The 24,857-nt window shown below is 38.3% G+C and overlaps 1 protein-coding gene across 1 annotated transcript in view; it reads left to right on the top strand.

Annotated features, from left to right (window-relative positions):
• Positions 1 to 24,857, top strand: part of LOC136884095 (UDP-glucosyltransferase 2-like) — a 125,091-nt gene that overhangs the window by 58,444 nt on the left and 41,790 nt on the right. Inside the window, exon 4 of the mRNA XM_067156129.2 lies at positions 21,962 to 22,145. Within this exon, the coding sequence (XP_067012230.2) occupies positions 21,962 to 22,145 (184 nt within the window). The remainder of the gene's footprint in view (positions 1 to 21,961; positions 22,146 to 24,857) is intronic.

Genomic DNA, 24,857 nt, shown 5'->3' with positions numbered 1-24,857 from the left:
GTAGAAGATAAATTCGTGCACTGAAATTACTCTTTCATCAATAGTGACTAGTGATCGAAGTTAAGCATATCACTTGGGTTGGAATATTCTTCTCACAACGATGGAGATTCATCTAAATTTTGGAAATATAATTGAAGATTCCAATAAAATCCATAATCACTACCATCACACGGGTTCCAAGTCGCAGCTACCGCGTTCGTGAGCCTCAATCGCATTATTATTATTCCCTATCCGTGAAATACACACGCAACACGTGCTCCACTTACAATAAGTTCCCTTGTGCTCCCAATGACACAAGAGCAAGTCAATTATCACAATAAGTTATCCAATTGCTCAATTACATAATAAATATCCCGCAGGATTTGCCATATTCAGACACTTCATGAACAGAGCACATTAAATCTCACATATAAGGAATCTAATTTATGGCTCACGAGCGTTTAATTCTCTTTTTACCCGATCTTTAGTTAATTTTATTATTACTCAAGTGATTATTACATCTATCAATCCTCATGAAATATAAAATTAGATGACTCGATCCTAAAGAAAATAAGTGATCATAAAAAGACACTAGGTTCGACCCTATCTCACAAGTTGTACACGTAAATTCAAGTCCGATTAATTTCAATGTTACAAAGAAATAAGGTTTATCACGTTGTCAGTGATTTTTAGATACCTAGCTCATATGCATGGGAAATCATTCAAAGACAAACTACACATCTACTCTAATAGGTTCAAAATTTTATTCACACACATGACACTCGTCTACCACGACACCTCAAGAAATGGAAAAATGAAATGTTTCTAACTACAACAAACTAATAGATCTACGATTTAAAGAAGAAAGACCTCTAGTTTTACAAAAGATGAGACAGAAATAAAATTGTTAAATGGTACTCAAGTTTTAGATGAGGTTCGATCCCAGGTGGTAGTCAATCATTCCAGCATTTCCCCGGTCAGTCATCTTCTTCTGACCAGATACGCCTCACATTTTAGAAATCCATGGAGACACGGCAATAGACGTCCCACGATGAAGTTGAAGTGTAGATTGTTGAAGAATTACTCATCTTGACACACAGCGACCTTCAGGATGACTTCTGTTGCGTTCCGGACGTGTAAGCTGTAACTGAGATGGCAAACGTTAAAATATGCACAAACACATGCAGAATTCTGAATATTCTCCTAGATAGTCACACTTAACTTGGTTCTTAAGTTGAATTTTACTCCATAGGAGTTAGTTAGCTATTCCACTAAATTGTGGCAGAATGGGCATCTGCTTATACTGCAAAGTTATTTTCCCACGTGGTCGTAACGTAGCATCGCACAGCAGAAAGTCGAACATCCAAGAGCAGCAGCATAGCAGCATAGAACAGCATAGAGAGTGATTTACTCGGAACAAGGCTTTTTATATCCTTGGCTTGGGAGGCGTGTACTCTACGAAGATGGTAATTGGTTGTTAGGTCACTTGTAATTGGCTCTGACTGTTCTGGAAACTGGCTGTCAGTCGTTCGCGCGTGGCAGGACAGTACATGGACTCGTCACTTGATTTACCTTGGCCTTGTCGAGGCTGGATTAATGCATCGCCCCTCTGAATGAAGAAAAAAAACTGGTTCGGAGCTCACTGACTACTTCCCAAATGACAAATTACAGCTCCCGGCCAAGAATAAAACTTTTAATATTAACTCGTTGGAAATATTCTCAAGATCGCCAAATTTGACGGGGACAGTACCGTCGCGCAATTGCTCGAATCCAAATGGTGGAAAGGGCCTAAGTGGCTTGCTGAAGGAGAAGAAAACTGGCCTGAATCTCAGATAAGCTATGGAGTGGCAAACGAATATAATCTTATTGCAGTCACTCACAATACTACGTGGCTGTATCACCGGTTCAGCAAATATGAAAATATTGTGCGGATGGTGGGATGGATCTTCAGATTTCTCAACAACTGTCGACGCACTGAAATTAAAAGAATACTGAAAACTGAATTAGTTGTTACAAAAATAATGTGTATTTACGACCTAATCTGCTGTCTCCTCTTCTCCCTTCAAACGCTCAAGATGATTTCTATTATATATTTTATCTGTTTTCAGTCTTCCGTATTAAATAAAACTTGTATAATACATGTGGAAGTGTATCTTTGATATCCCTTCGGTTTTCTTCCGATAAATTTGTCGTTTTACTTCCAAAATAACTTCTTTCTTATTGAAATCAAATCTGTTCTTTTTCTCACCTGTCTTCTCAAAATCAGTTCTCTCTTGTTCTCTGTGTTGATGCTAACAATTTTGGCAGATACATTTTGTCTTGTTCACAGCCACTGTGATTCGAATTGTGCTTGTACCATATGATTTTAATTTTTCTGACGATTAAAATAGGTATTTTTTAACTTTATTCGCAGTAAATCATAACATCTTAACTCCGTGTATTGGCAATCAGGACAATGGAACGGCACAATATCTATAGTATATCTCAGAAATGTAACATGTTACAGATGTGAAAACTGGTACTTGGAATCTCCTGTAAAAGTAAAGCAACACAGATAATTTGTTTTCCAAAAATCCTCTTAAGGGGAACTGGAAAAGGGGGTGGATTTTTAAAATTAGCATATGTCAAAGACTTATGATGGGAAAATTGGTATTTTTAATCTCTTTAAAAAATAAAGAAACATTTTTTTAACTTGAGAGGTGGGGGTAAAAAGGACTGAAAAAGGGGTTGAATTCCTTTTATTAGGATAATGATATCTCAAAAAAGTGAAGACGTTACAGATGTAAAAATTGATATTTGGAGTCTCCTTTAAAAGTAAAGAAATACATATTCTTTTGTTTTTGGAAAATCCACTCAGGAGGATGAAAAATGAAAAATGAGTTGAATTATTTGTATGAGGATACTTACAGTATAAGTTATCAAAAAGATGCTAAAGATGTTACAGATGTGTAAATTGGCATTCGGAATCTCCTTTAAAAATAACGAAACATTCATTTTGGGGGAAAATCAATTTGGAGGGGAGGGGGGGTTAAAAGTAGTTGAATTAATTTATATGAGGATACATTTATCTCAAACTGAAGATGTTACTGTCATGATAATTGGTATTTGGAAGCTACTTCATAAATAAAGAAACACTTTTTTTTTTCTTTTGGAAAATTCAATTGAGGGGGGAGGGTGAAAGGTAGTGAAAAGTTGATTTTTTAAAAATGGTGATACTAATATCTCAAAAACTGAAGCTTGAAAATTTGTGTTTGGAATCTCCTTTAAAAATAAAGAAAGACTTTTTGTGGGGGGGGGGGGGGGGTGAAGAAGGAATTGAATTCTTTTTATGAGGATACTTATATTTCAAAAACTGAAGATGTTGCAGACTTGAAAATTTGTATTTGGAATCTTCTTTCAAAATGCAGAAACACATATTCTTTTGTTTTTGGAAAATGCACTTACGGGGGAAGGGGTGAAAGAATTTAAAAATTAGTAAAAATGTTTGTATGTGGATACTTAAAAAAAACTAAAGATGTAACAGACGTGAAAATTGGTATTTGGAATCTCCTTTAAAAATAAAGAAACATATTCTTTTGTTTTTGGAAAATCCACTTAAGGGGATGAAGGAATTGAATAATTTTTATGTAGCTTGATACCATTATCCCTTCCTCTGCGAACCACGTGACCTTGCCGCGGTGGGGAGGCTTGCGTGTCCCAATGATGCAGATAGCCGAGCCGCAGGTGCAACCATATCGGATGGGTATCTGTTGAGAGACCAGACTAACGAATGGTTCATCGAAAGGGGGGTAGCAGCCTTTCGGTAGTTGCAAGGGTGGCAGTCTAGATGATTGACTGATACGGCCTTGTAATAATACTCAACATGGCTTAGCTGTGTTGATACTGCTACACGGCTGAAAGCAACGGGAAACTACAGCCGTAACTACCTCCTGAGGACATGCAGCTCTCTCTGTATGAATGATATACTGATGATGGCTTCCTCCCGGGTAAAATATTCCGGAGGTAAACTAGTTGTACCATTATACTTAACCGCGAGAATGGATATTTAACGCAGTAAAAATTTTGTAGTAGGACGCCGCTTGTGAGGGCATGATGCTATATAGAGCGCGGAAATCGAGAAGGTGATTTCCCGAGGCAAGGCGTGGTCATGTGTGACGAAGAAAGAATATGTGAGGAAGAGAGAAAGAGAGATGGGATTTTGTCTGGGGGAGAGACCTGCCATCTTAACAGAGATTTTTAGCGGGAGCAGACAGGCCCACCACATTACGGAAATTGTGTCGTAATTCCCGTAATTGAAGGCTTCTCAGGAAAATAAAAAGATGGAAATGATGGCCAGAATTTTACTAAGCTATAGATACCTCTAGGTTTATTAACATAGAATTAGATCAATAAATAGGTACCAAGCAGAACCACCGTGGGAAGCTCTGTAGTGGTCACATCCCAGACTCAAGTTGTTTCTCAGGACTTTCCCTGGCGTCCTTTGGTGTGTTGCCTCATATAAAAGCTGAGTGATATGGGGGGAGATCATCCAGTTGGCGATCATATTGCTGCCAGCACGCGTCGCACGTCTGCCTAGATTGCGCCAGAAACCCTTTGTTCAGAACAAAGACAGTGTGTAATTATTACAGTGCGATAACTTTGATCCAGTGGATCGGTGACTTACAGAGTTACAGGTGGTGGATTTATAGGTGGCGCAATGTTCAGATACCTATCAGTGAGATCGCCTGTGGTTAATTGTATCAGCAACAAAAGAACGCCGTACTTATAGACTCTGATAATAGCGGTAGGGGTGAAGCTCCCGAGGTGCCGAGGAAGTGTGGACAATAGGCTAAGGAGGTCTATATTTATCCTCTGATAGACTGTTGAATCCAAATTAAGCGGGCTTAAAAACACAATAACCGAGTGGATAGTCTCTAGAGCAGAAAATAGTTTGTGGCATAGTGCACAAGTTAGCGAGTATTCAGTTATACGAGAATAGAGGACGAGGAATGTATGTGGCAAAGTGTTAGCGCTGTATGTTAGCTCAACCTACATGAAGTCCAGAATGTTGCGTTGTGTTTAAAGTGAATATTTCATTGTAGTAAGAAGTCGAGATATTCCGAGGGAAGTGAGGTGCAAGAACTCCAGAACATGGCTTCGAAGACGCTACCTTGAACGAGGCATCCCTCAAGAAGAAGACAGCACCATGAACCAGCGGGGCAGGAAGACCGGACTCCAAGAATCGACCCTGGCTGAGACCTCTACCATGATGGGCTAAATCATGATAGCCTACCCGGAGGGAGAGAGGAGGAGATCAACAGTGAGATAAGTGGACCATGAGATACTAGACATATGGTAGAGTTAAGGTGTCACGCAGAGATAGTAGAATTAAACGTGTAAATATTAATATAGGATTTGATTGTGGCCCATCAGGCTGCATATTAAGATAGTTTGGATATATCTAAAGGATAAGTGTAGATAGATTTTCTTTCCTTTATGTAAAGCAGACAATGAGGTAATTTTTGTTATCGCGGCGAGAGGTAGTGTGCCTAGTGATACGTATTTGTTTGAGTACGATAGACCGGATATTTTCCTTTGGGTCGGTCGTTAAACACATTTTACTTGTAGGATTAGGATAACTATGTGTAATTCCCATTATATTCCAAGGGAAGGGCAGACATATCTGCGTGATGTTAGGGGTGCATGCTAATCGTATTTCTATCTTAGGCATGGCTCTATTTATGCAACTTAAATGAACGTGATCTGTAACGCTGGAGGAGACATTAGTATTATTGGACTCTGTGCGACTCTGCCAGACAGGGCTTGAACCACAGACCTTAGATGACTGTGACCTCGTCGTAAATTTGATGATATTGGATTTATCGGGGTGTAGTACGATCGTAGACTTTTGATGTTATAATTGGGGCCCGTGCTTGTTTGTCCGTGAAATCGGATACATAGTGTTAGATGTATTTCCTCACTTATTTTGTGGCTATTTTGCTTTGTCAAGCGTAGATAAATAAAAGCCCCTTTGTGAAGTTAGCTCTGGCAGCACGAGAACCAGTGATACTGGGTCACAGCCGGTCGGTGTGTTTACAAATTTTTTGCGTAGGGCGAGTCCCTCATGGCTAGACGAAGCACGTCAATGCACGGCTTGCACTCTGGGGGTAGCACAGCCATCTTAGTGAAGGCCGCGGGAAGGTCATCTTTTCTTTGAGACAGAGATGTTTTCTGGGGACACTGTTACCTCATTCATTCTAACGTTCATCTCCTTTCCTTTATTTTTTGTTGTTTCTGCATTTCTTATGGTTGCATATTTACCCTTAAGTTATCTTGCACGATATAATTATTGTTAGAGTCCATTCTGTTGACACAAAGTTCTGCCTGGTGGACGTGGGTTCACGTCCGTGTAAATAGGAAATTGAGGGCGCTAGAGTAGGTTATCTGAGATTATTTTTTATTACTTATTGTGCTGCTAATTTTTGTGTATATAAATATCCCGGTATGGGAGGAAACTTTCATAATAGTGGTAATCTCTGCGGGTATCCTTGATTCTACCATCATATCATTTTATGTCGCAGGCATAGGGATGCGGTTTCCATGTGGGGGAACACATCCGGTCTTTTTTGGTTCACAGATCGACAAACTTCAGCATAACGTCATCATCCAGATGGTATTTTCTTTGTTTTCCTTTTAAATTGTAGATGTGAGCCTTTGGGCACTTATTTGGGCACTCCAGGTGCAATCATTGTAAATAATTTGAGTTATGAATACAAACTTATGCTCAAAATTCTGATCACAGCGAAAGTGTTCCTCATTTCGTAGTTTAATGTAATTGTATGAGTTCCCCATGATCCTCTCGTCATAAGAACCCAACTAGCGACCACTTCTGCCGACTGCAGCTGAGCTGGTGCCCGTATGCAAGAGAAGATGAGCAGGTAGGTATGATCCTGCAGTATTGATGTGCCCTGTAGGGTAAATAGTCCCCCATTCGGATCTCCGGGTGGGGACTACACAAGAGGGGGCGATCATCAGGAAGATGGATACTGACATTCTGCGAGTCGGAGCGTGGAATGTTAGAAGTTTGAATCGTTGTGGTAGGTTAGAGAATCTGAAAAGGGAGATGGATAGGCTAAAGTTAGATGTAGTTGGTATAAGTGAAGTACGTTGGCAGAAAGATCAGGATTTTTGGTCAGGCGACTATCGAATAATCAACACGAAATCAAACAGGGGAAATGCAGGAGTTGGTTTAATAATGAATAAGAGAATAGGGCAGCGGGTAAGCTACTACGACCAGCATAGTGAAAGAATTATTGTCGTCAAGATAGACACCAAACCAATGCCCACCACAATAGTGCACGTCTATTTGCCTACTAGTTCAGCGGATGATGAAGAAATCGAAAGAATATATGAGGAGATCGATTTAATACAATATGTAAAAGGTGATGAGAATCTAATTGTGATGGGAGACTGGAATGCAGTGGTAGGCCAAGGAAGAGAAGGTAGTACAGTAGGAGAATTTGGATTGGGACAAAGGAACGAAAGAGGAAGTCGGCTGGTTGAATTCTGCACTGATCATAATTTAGTCCTTACCAATACTTGGTTCAAACACCACAAACGACGGTTGTATATGTGGACGAGACCTGGGGACACTGGAAGGTATCAAATAGACTTCATTATGATTAGGCAGATATTCAGAAATCAGATGTTGGATTGCAAAACTTTCCCAGGAGCAGACGTGGACTCTGACCACAACTTGTTGGTCATGAAATGCCATCTGAAGTTGAAGAAATTGAAGAAAGGAAAGAATGCAAAAAGATGGGATCTAGACAAGTTGAAAGAAAAGAGTGTGAGGGATTGTTTCAAGGAACATGTTGCACAAGGAGGAAGAGTGGAGAGTCATGAAAAATGAAGTCAGTAGGGCTGCTGAAGAAATGTTAGGAAGGAAGAAAAGATCAACTAAGAATCAGTGGATAACTCAGGAGATACTAGACCTGATTGATGAACGACGAAAATGCAAGAATGCTAGAAATGAAGAGGACAGAAAAGAATACAGGCGACTAAAGAATCAAGTGGATAGAAAGTGCAAGGTAGCTAAGGAAGAATGGCTGAAGGAGAAGTGCAAGGATGTCGAAGGCTGTATGGTCCTGGGAAAGGTAGATGCTGCATACAGGAAAATCAAGGAAACCTTTGGAGAAAGGAAATCTAGGTGCATGAATATTAAGAGCTCAGATGGAAAGCCACTTCTAGGGAAAGAAGACAAAGTAGAAAGATGGCAGGAGCATATCCAACAGTTGTATCAAGGTAAAGATGTAGATAATTTGGTTCTGGAACATGAAGAGGCTGTTGATGCTGATGAAAAGGGAGACCCAATTTTGAGGTCAGAGTTTGACAGAGCTGTGAGTGACCTAAATAGGAATAAGGCACCTGGAATTGATGATATTCCCTCTGAATTACTGACTGCCTTAGGAGAAACCAGCATGGCAAGGTTATTTCATTTAGTGTGCAAGATGTATGAGACAGGAGAAGTCCCATCCGATTTTCGGCAGAATGTTGTTATACCTATTCCGAAGAAAGCCGGTGCTGACAGGTGTGAAAACCACCGCACCATTAGTTTAGTATCTCATGCCTGCAAAATTTTAACACGTATTATTTACAGAAGAATGGAAAAACAAGTGGAAGCTGAGTTGGGAGAAGAACAATTTGGCTTCAGAAGAAATGTAGGAACATGTGAAGCAATCCTGACTTTACGTCTGATCTTAGAGGATCGAATCAAGAAGGACAAGCCCACGTACATGGTATTCGTAGATCTAGAAAAGGCATTTGATAATGTTGATTGGACCAAGCTTTTTATGATTCTGAAGATGATAGGGATCAGATACCGAGAACGAAGAATTATCTACAATCTGTATAAAAATCAGTCAGCAGTGATAAGAATCGAGGGCTTTGAAAAAGAAGCAGCAATCCAGAAAGGAGTGAGCCAAGGTTGCAGTTTGTCCCCTCTCCTTTTCAATGTTTACATAGAACAGGCAGTAAGGGAAATCAAAGAGAAATTTGGAAAGGGAATCACAGTCCAAGGAGAGGAAATCAAAACCTTGAGATTTGCCGATGATATTGTTATTTTATCTGAAACTGCAGAAGATCTCGAGAAGTTGCTGAATGGTATGGATGAAGTCTTGGGTAAGGAGTACAAGATGAAAATAAAAAAGTCCATAACAAAAGTAATGGAGTGCAGTCGAATGAAGGCAGGTGATGTAGGAAATATTAGATCAGGAAACGAAGTCTTAAAGGAAGTAGATGAATATTGTTACTTGGGTAGTAAAATAACTAACGATGGCAGAAGTAAGGAGGACATAAAATGCAGACTAGCACAAGCAAGGAAGAGCTTTCTTAAGAAAAGAAATTTGCTCACTTCAGACATTGATATCGAAATTAGAAAGATGTTTTTGAAGACTTTTGTGTGGAGCGTGGCATTGTATGGAAGTGAAACATGGACGATAACTAGCTCAGAAAGAAAGAGAATAGAAGCTTTTGAAATGTGGTGTTACAGAAGAATGCTGAAGGTGAGATGGATAGATCGAATCACGAATGAAGAGATACTGAATCGAATTGGTGAGAGGAGATCGATTTGGCTAAATTTGACGAGAAGAAGAGATAGAATGATAGGACACATCTTAAGACACCCAGGACTTGTTCAGTTAGTTTTTGAAGGAAGTGTAGGTGGTAAGAACGGTAGGGGTAGACCAAGGTATGAATATGACAAGCAGATTAGAGCAGATGTAGGATGCAATAGTTACGTAGAAATGAAAAGGTTAGCACAGGATAGGGTGGCATGGAGAGCTGCATCAAACCAGTCTATGGACTGATGACTCAAACAACAACACCATTATCCATATTACCATTGAACAAAACATAATTTATAAATCAAGTGGCTCATCTAGACAGATGACGAATGCCAAATCCCAGATCAACTCAGGAACGTTTGGTTTCTGTAGGAGAGAAAACATAGCTCGGCACCAACCGCAGCAGTTTTGATGTGTCATTTGGTTTCTATTTTGGATGTGTTGTCGGACTTCATCAATATTTTAAATTGAGACATACCAGATTATTTTCTTTATTATTGGTTGTATGTGAGCATATGTTTTCCAATTCGATCGTGGCTGAAGATGGCCCAAAAATGTGGGGTTGAAAATAGTCCCAGTTATATAGGACACTATACAAGCTAATCGTATTGAATAGGTGGACCATTCTCTATCCTTTGTTAGTGATCAATTGTCAATAAGGACCGAAATTCATAACTTATGATAGCGGATTGTCGTTATGCGCGATTTTTTGTAAAAGTCGGGAAAACTCCACACACACATTGGTATGTAACGGCAACCAGTTTGTTCAAAAGTTGCATTTTTGCAGATTTCCATACTACAAATTACCTGTTAGTTATTTTTCTAATTCCAAGACATTGTGAATGCGTATGTTCAATTTCATTCTGAAAAATTGGAGTGGTATCACTAGTGGCTTCAGTGGCAAAAGTTTCACTTTTCTTATTCAAACGGCATCACCTAACCTAACTTACCTTATATATCATGAAGCCATAATTTAAGCGCCAGTAGGGTAATGATAACCTATTCGCTATAAATTTACTTGGGATTAGCCTTTCTGAAATTTAACCAGATGCAAGAAAATACAGTGAAACCTCATCCGTGTGTTCCTATTTAAGACAATTTCTCACTTAGCATGTCGTAAATTCGACGTCCCAATTCACAATTAAAATGAATGAACTCGTGCAATGGTTCCACCTTTTCAATACATGTAAACATAGTAATGTAAGGTTACATCACTAGGTAATCATAAACGATACTGGTTGTGACCCAAATTCCGTGTCATCAGCCAATCACTTAAAAACAAGAAAAAACAATGCAAAGATAAATAACCAGTAATGTGTAGTTTTTTCACCAGATGTAAGTTCGTGGGGAGCAGTGTAACACATATGACTGGCACCATGTTTTAAAATATTTTATAATCTTGAAGAGAAGAATAAATATCTCGAGGAAACAATCTAGTAATCATTACTAGACATAAGTTCATGTGGAGCAGTATAACACCTATGAATATAGTACAGGGTGGCGCACGATAAGTCACCCGATTGAATTTTGATCCTACAAGTATACTATTGGGGCAATAGCTTTCAAATTGTGCGCTCAACGTTGTGCAGTTCATGGAAATTACTTCAGATGTCGTTACGAGTTCATCGCTTCCATTTTGAGTCCACCTTTTCAGTTTGCCGCGATGGCGGACAAATAAGGACGGTTGACCGTCGCACAAAAGACGAAGATTGTGTTACTTTTCGCGGCGACGAACACTGTTACATTGACACAGAGAAGGTTTCGTGCTCATTTCGGCACGCGGTGGGCTGGGAGCCCGTACCGTACGTTTGCCGCAAAACATTGAAGCAGTTCGAGTGGCTTTGACTCGTCGTCCGCGTAAATCAACAAGAAGAGCCAGTGCCGAGTTGGGAATTTCTCGCCGATCTGTACAAAGAACTATTCAATCCGTGCTTCGCTTTTATCGATACAAGATGACTGTGGCGCATAAGCTTACTGCGAGAGATAAGGGGCGAAGACTACAGTTTGCAAGGTGGGCAATCAAGAAAGACCAAGAGGCAGTGCTACACAACACATGGTTTTCGGACGAAGCTTATTTTTACGTGAACGGTGTTGTGAACAAACAGAACGTTTGATTTTGGGCATGTGAACTTCCGCGAATAATCCACATGAAAGACACCTACGGGGACAAAGTGTGCGTGTGGGTCGCGATGTCAAGCCATGGAATCATTTGTCCGTTTTTCTTCGATGCTACAGTAACCGGTGAACGCTATTTAGACAGGCTGCGAAACCAGACCTTTCCTCAAGTCATGGCCACAGGTCTTCCATTGCAGACACAATGGTTAATGCAGGATGGAGCACGCCAACGTTCTGCTTGATTTCCTACACGAAAGACTTGGCCTTAGGGAATTGTCAAACTGATTTCCAGAACGTTATGAAGGAGGAGGAATGTGGCCGCCTCACAGCCCGGACATTAACTCATGTGACTTGTTATTTTGGAGGTTCCTTAAAGAGAAGGTGTACCACAGAACACCCGAAAATGCAGTGCAAGGTAGGGCCATCATTGTGGAGTTATGCCGCGCCATTCCAGAAGATCTGTGTCACAGAGTCGTCATAAGTGCACGTGTGCGACTTGAAGAAGTTGTAAAACAAAACGGCAGTCATATTGAACATGTGATTCATTAGGTTGTATTTCCAAGCTTTATTCTTTACTTCTACATCAATAAATTACAAATCTTGTCAACGACAAATGTGTTATTCATGAAACAAATCAGGTGACTTGTCGTGCACCACCCTGTACTATCTTTTAAAAGTTTTTACCGGTAAATCTTGAAGAGGAGGGTGACAGGTGGATGCGTTGCCCCCTACACCGTGGGGGCGGACAAAGCAATCATTTACTTCAGCCCTTATATCTAATGAGTTAACTACTGCCATCGGCCACGATATTTACGCATTTATTAAGGAAGCGTGTTCTCTTTCATTTTAGTTTGTGTTTTGAGAACACCAGTTGACAAGTATTAGTAACCGACTCCAACATCGCCTACAACTTTGAATGTCGATTGGAGCTCGCTAGTGCACACGGCGAGAATATTATGGCGATGATCAGTCGCATTCGACATAATCACTTGAGTGCAAAAATATTGATAATGGAAAAAATAACGCACGCTTACCATCGCCCGTAATAACAGATGTGTCAGTGATGGGCTTCTCGCTGTAACTGCAAGATAATACACAGTGGAATATAGGAATTTTGAAGAGACAGAATAAAAGCTGTAGTTACAGCAGAGTTCTCGCTATATACCATAATTGCTATAGCAGGCTTCTACTGTATATTCTATATGAGATGAAATTTGCCAGCTATTTTACTATAGTCTGTAAATTAAACAAGCTGACACAATTTTTAACTTTTTTGATTAATTGCCTAGATATGTACATTCTTCACATAATGTGTAAAAATAAAAATTATTAAATTAATGTTGTAATGGTCCACCATTTCAATACTATAATATGCAATATATTTGAATTACATTACTAAACTAGGGACTACAGTAGTTTTGGCCTTGGCTGGCCATCTTCAGCCTGAATATAATACATCTAACAACTAAACAAATGTACAAACACAATTGACATTAAAATCTGGGATGAACTAAGAGTGAAATTTGAAAAATAAATTAGGTTCTAAATTCTTAGCATCTGGAGTATGCTCACCATCCAGACTCTTTCCTGCATTAATACTCATAGAATTGTTAGTTCCATCACTGCTAATCATTACTATTTCAATTGGAAAATGGGAACTGGTAAATGTTGATTCTGTAGTCAGATCATCAATCACCAAATCTAATTGAGTGGTGTTAGCAGTATGCAAGCCACTGGACGCCACTGTAAATAACCACCATCTTGCGCAGAACTGCTAGATGGTGTTTCCACATCAACCAACATAAATAAAATGAAATGTTCCCGTAGTGCCTGTTAAAATCATGCTGAAATGCTGTTGACATTGTCAGGATGGCACATCAAGATATGGTAAAAACTGACACATTCTTAATTTGTGGCTGGTATAAATTCACAATTCATTGCGGTGTCCATGAAGTTAACCTGAATAAATGATAGATAAAATTAATGAATTGAAGGAGAGGGCGTGTTAGTCAAATGGCATAGGTTATGTGAGACTTTCCTCTTGTTGCGGCATGTGGTGTGTGGCCTATATTAGGGCAAGGAGAGAGGGGGTGGGGCAAGGGGAGAGGTCAGGAAAAGAGGGAGGCAGAGGGGAAGGAGGGGGGAATTAAGGCGGGGCCGAAGGATGTGGGAAAAGAGATGGCTGCTGAGGAAAGGTGCTGTGAATATTATGAAAAACTGAATGATGACTTGTTGGTTTGAGGTTTCAAAAACTGGGAATTAGAAGGTCAAATAGGATATTTGGCTTTTCTGAAATGTCATTTAGATTATGATTCGGGTTAAATTATTGATATATATGTATGAAGCAGCTTTCAGTGATGTTAACATGGGGTTCCTTTGTTGATGATTTTGAGAATTTCCATATCTTGTTTTATGTCTGTGAATTTGTGATTACAGTCATGCATATGCTATCCTACAGCTGAAAATTTATTGTACTTCAGGGTATTGACGTGTTCCGAGTACCTTATATTAAAATTCCTCCCAGTCTGTCTGACATTAGAAGAATTAAAACTGTTGCAAATAATCCTGTATACTCCTGATTTTGAAAAACTATTGAACTTGTTTATGGATGTGGCATTATGTAAGACTTGTGCATTCCTATTGTTGGTTTTGAAAACTACTTTTACATCGTGTTTTTTTAAGATGTTGGTGACTTTGTAAATTTGTTTGTTGAACGTAAAGGTAGAAAGGGAGGGGGTTGTTTTGTTTATCTTTTTTCAAAGTGGTAGAGGGGCGATATTTATATATATTGATTATTTTTTCAATAAAGAAACAGCTGTATCCATTAGATTTAGCTATATTATGAATGGTGTTCAACTCATTTTTAAGGTCTCTCTTAGACATTGGAACACTGAAGGCTCGGTACACCATGCTGTTGTACGTTGCTCATTTGTAAATTTGGGGGTGTGAAGAATCTTGGACTGTAGTGACTGTTTGGGCACCTGATAATAGTTAAGTCTAAAAAATTAAATTTCCGTTCAGTTTCGGATTCAAGTGTGAATTTTGTATGCAGGTCAATGTTATTTATATTAATGAGGGTCGTAGCAGCAGCAGCATCTGTGCTGCTCTCATCCATAATTAATATGGTGTCATCTACATATCTTGCCCAGAAAAGGATGTTGTCAAAGTTGTTGTTATTATTATTATTATTATTATTATTATTATTATTATTATTATTATTATTATTATTATTATTATTATTATTATTATTATTATTATTATATTATTATTATTATTATTATCAATTTTGGTGTGTTCCAAAAAATCCAAGTAAATCTCAGCTAAGAGACCTGAGGCTGGCGATCCCATAGCCTTCTTGTTGATAAATAACATTATCAAAAGTGAAATAATTGTTGCTTGTAACTAATTTAAGCATAGACATAAAATCCTGTATTTCTAATATACTTAGGCCGCTGTATTTGCTTAAATTGTTTTGAATGATGGGGTATACCTTGGAGATTTGTATGCTAGGATACATGTTTACAATATCGAATGAGTGGAAAGAATAACTGGATTGAATGTTAAACTTTTTTAAATTATCGATTAATTCTTTAGTGTTTTTAACAGATTTGTTCAACAAAAAATGATGGTTGTTTCTTTAAAATCTTTGAATGAATTTTGATGCTTAATATAATAATATTAATATAATAATAGTTAATGATAGGGTGAATGGGGACACCAGTTTTGTGTATCTTGGGGAAGGCTTTGGCAGTGGGTAAACCTGGGTTCATTTAATTAATTTAGTTTTTCTTGATCTGTCAATAGATATGAAGTATTCTTGAGGGTCTGCTTAAGTTGATGTTGGGTCCTTCATTACTGCAGAGAATGAGCTATCTTTAAAAAATTGATTTGTTTTGCTTACATATTTGTTTTTGTCCATTATGACGGTGTGTTACCTTTATCTGCTTTCATAATTATAAGATCATTATCATTGATTTTATTTTTGAGAGCATGTATTTGCTTTAGGATGAGAATCGAATCCTTGTAGCTATTGTCGTCATGAGTAGTAAGGGGTGAATTACAGGAGTTGATATTCTTTTGGGGTTAAGAATGGAGTTTAATTTTCTTTTTACTTCAATTCGTACTTCGTCTTGTTTATCTACTGACAATTTGCTAATGGCTAATTCTGCTTCTACTGTTGTAGTGGTGGCTGTGCTCAGAGTGTTAAAGTTAGGCCAATTGTGTTTAGGGCCGGTGGCTAAGATGGGTTTCATCTTTATTCAATGGTACTTTGGACAAATTTATGATTGGAGAGTGAAATTGGCTGGGCATTTTAAGCCTAGTGTTTTTGTTGGTTTATTTAGTATAGTTGTTGAGTTTAGAGTTCATTAATGTATGCAACTTTTCCTCTTGGGTTTATTGTTTCTTTGATAATACAATAATACATTAAATAATCTACTGTCAACTTGGGCTTGAAATAGGTTCCAGTGAGCATCTGAAAGTAAACTTGTAGTTTCGAGGTGAGTCTCATATATAATCTATAGTTAAAAAAGGACTTCTTCTCGTACAAAACTTTTATCTCCTCTCTCAGTCAAATCTTATTTGTTCTAGTTTGGTAAGGGTTATTCTGCCCGAAGGCAGGTCCGAACCTCCGCAGAGGAGTTCCTTAGCCGGAGTTTACGTGTGGTAGGGTGGCCAGTTCCTTTCCGCTCCTCCATTCCCTTATCCCCCTCCCAACAGTGCGTGGCAACCCATCCAATTCCTGACCACGCCCAATGTTGCTTAACTTTGGAGATCTCACGGGATCCGGTGTTTCAACACGGCAACGGCCGTTGGCTTGTTCTAGTTTGGGTTTTAGTAATTTGAAGAGAAGAACGATGATTCTTAAACTTGCTTTTAAGAAATTTGGGTGTCAAATTGTGAGCGATACACTGTATGAAGTTTATAGTATTGAAAAGGTGGACCATTACGACATTAATTTAATTATCAAAACCATGAAGTTTATAGTATTTTAAAGGTGGACCATTGCGTCATTAATTTAATAATTACTATTATCAAAACCATGAAGTTTATAGTATTAAAAAGGTGGAGCATTATGACATTAATTTAATAATTATTATTGTGATCAGAATTCAATATGGATCAAAACCATGAAGTTTATATCCTATGTGTAAAAATATGTCATATTATTGAGATATGTATAGTGATGGTGGTGGTGATTATTGATTTAAAAGGAAGTACAACTAGGCAACCATCTTCTATATTAACACTATATTAACAGACAGAAAAAATGGAAGGGATCCGACACATCTAAAAATGAAGGTATCGGCCAAAGAAAGACAAGAACCACGAAGCTCATGAAAATTAAATGCTCCGTAGGCCTCGAGTGGTCTAATACCATCGGGGTCTGAAAAGAACAAGAGTTGACCAAGGGAAGACGGATACGATAGATGAAGGTGAGGAGTCTGGCACAAGTAAGTGGTAGCAATGCCAAGACTCAGCTGAGGGCCCCATGGTCACCAACCCATGCTCCCAAGTTAAGAACCCTTGTGTAACGACCACTCACCTAGTTACGGCTGCCGTTATCAAGAACTCCACATGTTTTGCACTACTCGCCGCTATCAACAGTCAAGTACATTCGCTACAGCCTCGCTTTGCGCCCGACTGCTGCACAGCTCATCGCACACTGATCTGCCATTGGGTTACGTCACTTACTGCGTCACTATCTGATTTTTCTAGTACCCATGTGCGCTTCTTTCACACTTAATAATACAGCATAATAGTGTCATACTGAAATTAATGATATGTGTTCAGAGACTAAGTTTCACACAGGCAATGTGGTAATAAATTAAGTTCCACAAGAACGAATGTAAGTTAAATCGAGAGTCTCTATATGCGCACAGATTCTATGTTCAACTCAACTGTATAAATTCGTCCTCCGATCCCTCGGTCTTCAGTCCAGCGCTGATGCCGAGTGAGGTTGGAGGGTCGTCCAAGGGGTTCCCAGTATTCTGCTGGGAAACACTGTTTATTTTCTACTGCATTGGGTGAGCAACAGAGTGCTTTACTTATTATTATAATTATTGTTTGCCTAATGGATTTTGGCAGCCAGGGCCTTAACCCTTATACGCTCAGCGAGCCGATCTATCGGCTCGGGTGGTATTGCTTAAAACACTCAGCGTGCCGATCTATCAGCTTTGTGTTCGGACGGCTGTATAAGTACCTTAATGGACCCCCAGATGTCAGGAAAAGACATTAATAGTAGCTTTTGGATTTAGTTTACACTTTTCTCGAGAGATACAGACACTAAGCTCACTTGTTTGGAACAAATGAAGTTATCAAACCGCGTATGTTCACCGCATGACGAGTTGAAGTGTGCTGCTTGCCAGTACAGTCTCATTTAAGCTTCAAAATACGTGTTTTCCTTCGTTTTATTGTTTCCATTTTAATAATAGATTATTGTTAATTATATTTTGTTTATATTCTACATTTATCAGTGTTCTCAAGTGAATTTTAGTTTAACATTTCGTGTTATTAGATTTTCGTGCCACGAGTAGGCCTAATTTTTTTACATGGCTGGGCCAAGTTCTAGGCTAAATAATTCCGATGTTTTAGATTATTTAGATGCTTTAGACGATGACGGTGACGTTATAGCCGATATTGATTCGTATTTCAGTCCGACTCATTGGCTGAATGATCAGCGTTGAGGTATTCGGTTCAGAGGGCCCGGTTTTGATTCGCGGCCAGGTCGGCAATTTTAATCGCCATTGATTAATTCTTCTGACCCGGGGCCTGTGTGTTTGTGTTTGTCCCAACACTTTCTTCTTCATATTCAGACAACACACTACACTACAAACTACCACGGTAACACGCGATAGTGATTACTTCCCCCCATATAGCGTTGGCGTCAGCAAGGGCATCCGGCCATAAACCACCAGCCAAATCCACATGTGTGACACAGTTCGCACCCGCGACCCCACAGGTGTGGAAAAAGCTGTAGATAAAGAAGAAGTGATTCGGATTTTACAGGTACTGATGATAGGAGAATGTTTTCCAAAACACAAATGCTCACTCCGGAAGGTACGTGTACAGTTCTTTACGTCAGGTGCTATAACTCATGACTAAATAACAATACAAAAAACAAAATTATATCATGTTATACAGAATTAAATGCTCTTATTTTCAGAATGACTGAACAACAATATCACTAAAGAACATATTACTTTTTTAGTATTTAAAAACAGATTTATAATTTTTGTAATATATTTTCAAATTTCAAAATTTATTTTGAAGTAAAATATGCCATGAACAATTTTGGGATATTTTTTTCCTAAAACGATATTAAATAGTGTACTACTGTAATTTTTTTCAATTTTGTAACTGGGGATTTCTTTATACGGCAATTTTTTACATTTTAACATGCATAATCATGAAAAATGGCCTGAGTGTTTTGGGCTTGACCGGTGAAAATAGCCTGAGAGCAAAAGGGTTAAACTTACCTTTGTTTCTATGGTCAGTTTTTAGTTTTACATGAGTGTTTCTTTTCAACAAAATATGCCCTCCAATTAATCAATAGACGCAAGAGTTTCTGAATGATTGAACACGAGGCCTGGACCCAACAACCTTTCCTATGAACTGACTTTATACTCTGCATCTCGAAGTGCTTAGGCGACTCCCACTGTTGTGATCCCGTACTCGCCCCTCCCTACTGCCTTCCTTCTCGTCTTGCTTATATTCCAAACTGCATTCATTTATTCCCTTACGCTGAGGCTTATAGTTTGCTACGTCCTTTTGAATTGCCTCATTTAATACAACATTTTGTAAATGGTCTAGGGGTTTCTTGTAAATGCATTATTCAGAATGATCAGTTAATTGATGTACTATGTTACGGAATGCTAAGTTGTGTTCTGGGTTATCTTTCAAGTAGAAAGAATATATGGTCTTGGTTAAACTTTATTATTATTCTTCTTGTTCCTCCCACTGACCTCTCATTGGTCCCAGCCTCTTTCTTATTGGATAGCCTGCCCATGAATCTTAATTAATTATTACATCATATGATTTGCTGTCTTCTATGGATTGCTGCATATTGAAACATGTTTTATTCCATATACACTCACTATTGTAACACTTGGGACCCAAAGTTACACATTTCAAGTTCCTAAGTAATAAACAGAAATAAACATTTTAAAAGTTATAAATTTTCAGTTGCCTACAAGTAAAGGAATGGAATATAATTACTAGAGCCTGGATTTCCATGCAAATGCATATTTTTAAATAAGCTGGTTACACTTCGCAAACTTTGCAAAGATTTAATGACTTAATGAATCCAAATAACCATTCTTTTTCCCTGCATGTTTGTATGTTTTGGCCTTTATAAGAGAAAATTCATGCATAATGCATATTTTGAAGATGTTGGATTTAATAGTGAATATTTGGACGTTTATATTGCATAATATGAATTTTCTTCTGACTTTGGTGCATATGATAGTGCCTTTTATGAATGTTGGTTTGCAGAATTAGGGACCGTTTTTCAATTTTATACAGTATGTCTGTTATTGAGAGATGGAGAGAATGTATTCCTAGCATCCTATCTGACAACCAAAGTTAGTACAAACGGAAAAGATCCTATAAACCATTTAATGAAGAACTTTTTTATCTGTTGCTTGAGTAAACATTGATGTAAGCTGGAAGGTCCCACGTCTATCTCTGTAATTCTTAGGAATAAGATCTCCCAGTTATAAACTGAACCATAAGTTGTGCATTACTGAATTATGGCTCATTGTTTTGTCTCTGTTAGATGAACAAAACAAAACTTGTATCACACTTCTGTGTGCGTTGCTGTGATAGCACCATACAAACCTTGGTTTTGCACTGAGCCTTCTTGCGTTGTTATCCTGAAATTCCCTACCCGGAACTCTCACTCGTCACACGTATTTGTTATCACAGTGGACAATCATAAGCAGTTATTGAAGACTTCATCTGCAATCATCGCACGGAGAAGTATCTGCGGCAGCTGGAGTTAAACTGAACAAAGTGATCCGTTTAAATTCTGATTTTGAATTCATCAAGCTTATATAAGATGTATTGTGGTGAAAATGCAAAGACGTATAATTTGACCTCACTTTGTCCCAAATGTCCTCAATTAAGTATGCACCTATCACTTCTTGTGATAAAGAAAGATCATTTTCTGTGCTTAAGAATGTGCTGACAGATAAATGGATGAGCTTAAATTAAGACAATTTGGAGAAATTAGTTCTTGTACAATGTTTCAAAAGGAACTGAATTTTGATAGTGCATATTTTCCAGTTTATTGTGCATGTTTTGCCATATGATAGTGCATGAATGCATGCATATTTTGAGATTTTATAGTGCATGCAAATCTGGGCTCTAGTAATAACATAAGAAACTGGGCCTTAGTTATTATAATGCCCCATGAAGACACATTTATGAATTTAAAATATGATCTTGATATCATCATCAGTGTCCCACTCCAGTTACCCAGGTGTGGTTAACACGCCACCTCCACTCCTTTCTGTCCTTCCACTTTTCCTGCTCCATTACTTCCACCACATCCAATCCAGCTTCTATAATGTCCTTCCAAATCTGATCCATCAACATTCTTCACAGTCTTCCAACTGGTCTCTTTCCCTTAACTTACCTTTCCAAGTCCCTTCTTGCTACTTGTTCCTTTCCCATTCTTTTTACATGTCTGAACCATCTCAGTCTTGCTTTCCATATCTTCTGTACTAACGGTTCTATATTTAGGTCTTCTCTGATTTGAATATTTTGAATTCTATCTCTTGTCTTTTTAACCACTGTTCTTAAAATTTTCATTTCTACTGCTTGGATCTTACTATCTTGTCTATTAGTTACCAGTGTTTCTAGTCCATATGTTACAATGGTTATGAAGTACTGTTTATATAATGTTAATTTTGTTCTCTTGGGTACTTTGTCATCCCATAAAAGCTCTCTGACCGAGCTTGATAGCTACAGTTGCCTAAGTGTGGCCAGTATCGAGTATTCGGGACAGTGGGTTCGAACCCCACTGTCGGCAGCCCTGAAAATGGTTTTCCATGGTTTCCCATTTTCACACCAGGCAAATGCTGGGGCTGTACCTTAATTGAGGCCTCTGCTGCTTCCTTCCCACTCCTAAACTTTCCTGTCCCGTCATCGCCATAAGACCTATCTGTGTCGGTGCAATGTAAAGAAAAAAAAAAAAAAAGCTCTCTGACTTGATGTTAAAATGTTGTAACTTTACACCAAAACTGTAAAATGTTTGATTACAGGTCCTTCGTCAATATTTGGACGATAGCCCTCATGGTGTGATCTACTCTGATTTGTGTAGTTCCAAACTGCCAGATGAGATAAGGAAAGCATTGCTGGATGTATTTTCAAAGATGAAGCAGGAAGTATTGTGGAAATGTGATGAACAACTTGATGACTTGATGATTTCTCAGTCAGACATTTTAGGTTTGTATACCAAAAATTTAGTCCTTCAGAAATCACTACTACCATCATCATCATCACTTATCCAGATTCACATGAGTTTGGGCAAAAAATTATTCACCATTTTAATCTATTTTTCACCATTCCTCATCCATCACTAGAGCCCTGCATGGATGTGGATGTATGTATGTATGTTGGGTAATCAGCCCGAAGGCTGGTTTGATCCTCTGCAGCTTCGCCAACAGCTGTCATAAATAGCCTAGGCGTCACTGAAGAGACGTACTAGGGAAACGAGGAGTGAGGTAGTTTCCCGTTGCTTTCCTCACCGAGCCAGCAGTTGCTCTTACATATCAGTCTGCCAAGCCCACTGAAATGTATGCACCAACTGACCCTATGAGCGATATTTTCACACCATTCATAACAGGGACTGGCTGCATAAGGAATGGTATTACTAGCATCACTCATACCTCAGTCACTTTCATATTGTCAAAGCCAAGGATGAGACTTTGACAGGTCAATGAAAGTAACAAATTTGATATAGCCCATACCAGACGACATAGTGCACTGTAAACACTACATCTCGCCAGCAGATATCAGCAAAGTTAGTGTCTTGGCGGATGCAAATTGTATGGCGGTGTGGATAATTTTGCGATAATTTCTAAATGATGAAGTTGTACATTTTCACTCAGGTGGTTAGGTGCCCCCTGAGAGTGGTATGGGAGAATGGTGATATATAAAGAGCCTTGTGACCATAAACCTGTAAATCTGACCTAAGCCTAACTGGCCTCTGCCCACAATTAATGGAAGGAAGAAACTCAGGTCATTATTAATCAGTAGCTGTTGCAAGAGAAAATCCCTCATATACCTATGACTGTGGCAGATCTGGTGCCAGGTATCAGGCCACTTGTATTATGTTAACAGATCTATCCATTTCAATATCTTGGGTGTATTATACTGTAGTTAAATATTTACAATATTCAAGGATAACCCTTAGCGAATGAAGGAGGAAAGGGAACCAGGGTAGAGTGTTATCCAGGAATTAGGATAAGGCAGATGTTGAGGAAAGTAGAAGAGAAGGAGGAAGGAAAGGAGAAGGTGGTAGTGTTTCATGTTGGTACCAACCACGTAAGGCAAGCTGGCATAAGTACTGCACCGTTTGGTTTATTAATGTTCCCTCGGTGACTTCCTCTATTGCGCTGCGTTGGAGCATTAATTAAATATACACCTGTTTAAACATTGCTCCGGCTACGAAATTCACAACATAGGGTCAAGAATCATACCTAGACTCTGTATTATATCATTTATGGATAATTTACATGAAAACGGGAATATCATGTATGAACACTAGCAATAACAATAAAGTGCATATTCGTTTCTCAGGGTAAATTAATTCCATTGTATTCCCATATACTCTAGATAAGTCGCAGGTTCCGTTGAAGAGTAGCTATATGCTCAATCAGTCATTCAGTTTCCATACATTTAAGTAAGTGCCTGATCAACGCTTAGTATTCGGCATAAACAAATTCAATTGATCCATATATTATCTTATTACTACGTACTATAAGTTACTTTAAGAATATAAACGCAATAGTAATACTATATCTAGTTTATTAGCATGCTAATATATTATAAAGTGGAATATCAATGCATCTATCGGCAATAAAGAAAAGAAAGTCGTACGAAATCACAAAATCATTCTTAAATTCTTGACTTCTGAGATAAACATAGTTGAAAATCTTTAAATTACCATTATGTTTGTTTACATTTACATTAACCTTCAATAATATATCATATTTTTAGTATTTAAGTTGATTTATGGGGAAAGGTCGGGACCAAAACTTTATTCATCAAGGGGGAGTGGAATATCTTCCTGTTATTACTGTTTGGGATTGTCTTTGGGGCATTACTTGGGTTTTCATCTTTCCTTTCGGTCTATTTGTCTGAATTTACTTGGATACATGTTTGGATACTTGTTTGGATTCTCACTTCTGACTCGTCACATCACGAGATAAGTATTACTTTGTTTAAATCTGGGTTCAAAAACACCAATACAGTTATTAACATTCCTCTCATAGCCAAAATTGAGTAAATTAAAACTATACACCATCATATGTACATAATAAACCAAATATCCTTACTACAGAGTGCCATAGATGTAATAGTATATCAGTCTAACCTGCGAAAATCGTGCCACGAATTCCTAATCATATGCCAATGTATTTACTTATATTTTCAAATATCTCTTCGCTGTGCCAAGATTTTGTCAAAGAAAACCGTTCTTCATATTAGCGTTGATGCTCTGAACTTCAAATATATATATATGCGAGACTTTATTCTTGTATATTTATATTACGTAACGTATAATAAACAAGTAACCTATCAATACTTTCAGCTTGAAAGTCACTACGAAACATATTATGTTTGGCTCAAGTCATACACTCAACTTAACATGGCCTGAATCCTTCACTTGCAGTGCTAATTCTAATATAAATATTATATGTAACACAGGAATTCGCAATTCAATCAGCTATACTTGTAAAAACAATAATAATGATATGGTAATAATTGGGGGAGATCTAAATTTGCCTGAAGTTGAATGGAAAGGAGCTGCAAGTGAAGCCCATGAACAGAAACTGGCAAATAAGTTAATTTGGGAGGGAGGATTTACACAAGTAGTACAAGAACCGACTCGTCTCAATAACTTACTAGATGTATTCTTGGTTAAACCATGGGAAA

Source organism: Anabrus simplex, chromosome 1 (genome assembly GCF_040414725.1).
Source record: "Anabrus simplex isolate iqAnaSimp1 chromosome 1, ASM4041472v1, whole genome shotgun sequence".
Lineage (NCBI taxonomy): Eukaryota > Metazoa > Arthropoda > Insecta > Orthoptera > Tettigoniidae > Anabrus > Anabrus simplex.
This window is presented reverse-complemented; position numbering and strand designations above follow the sequence as displayed.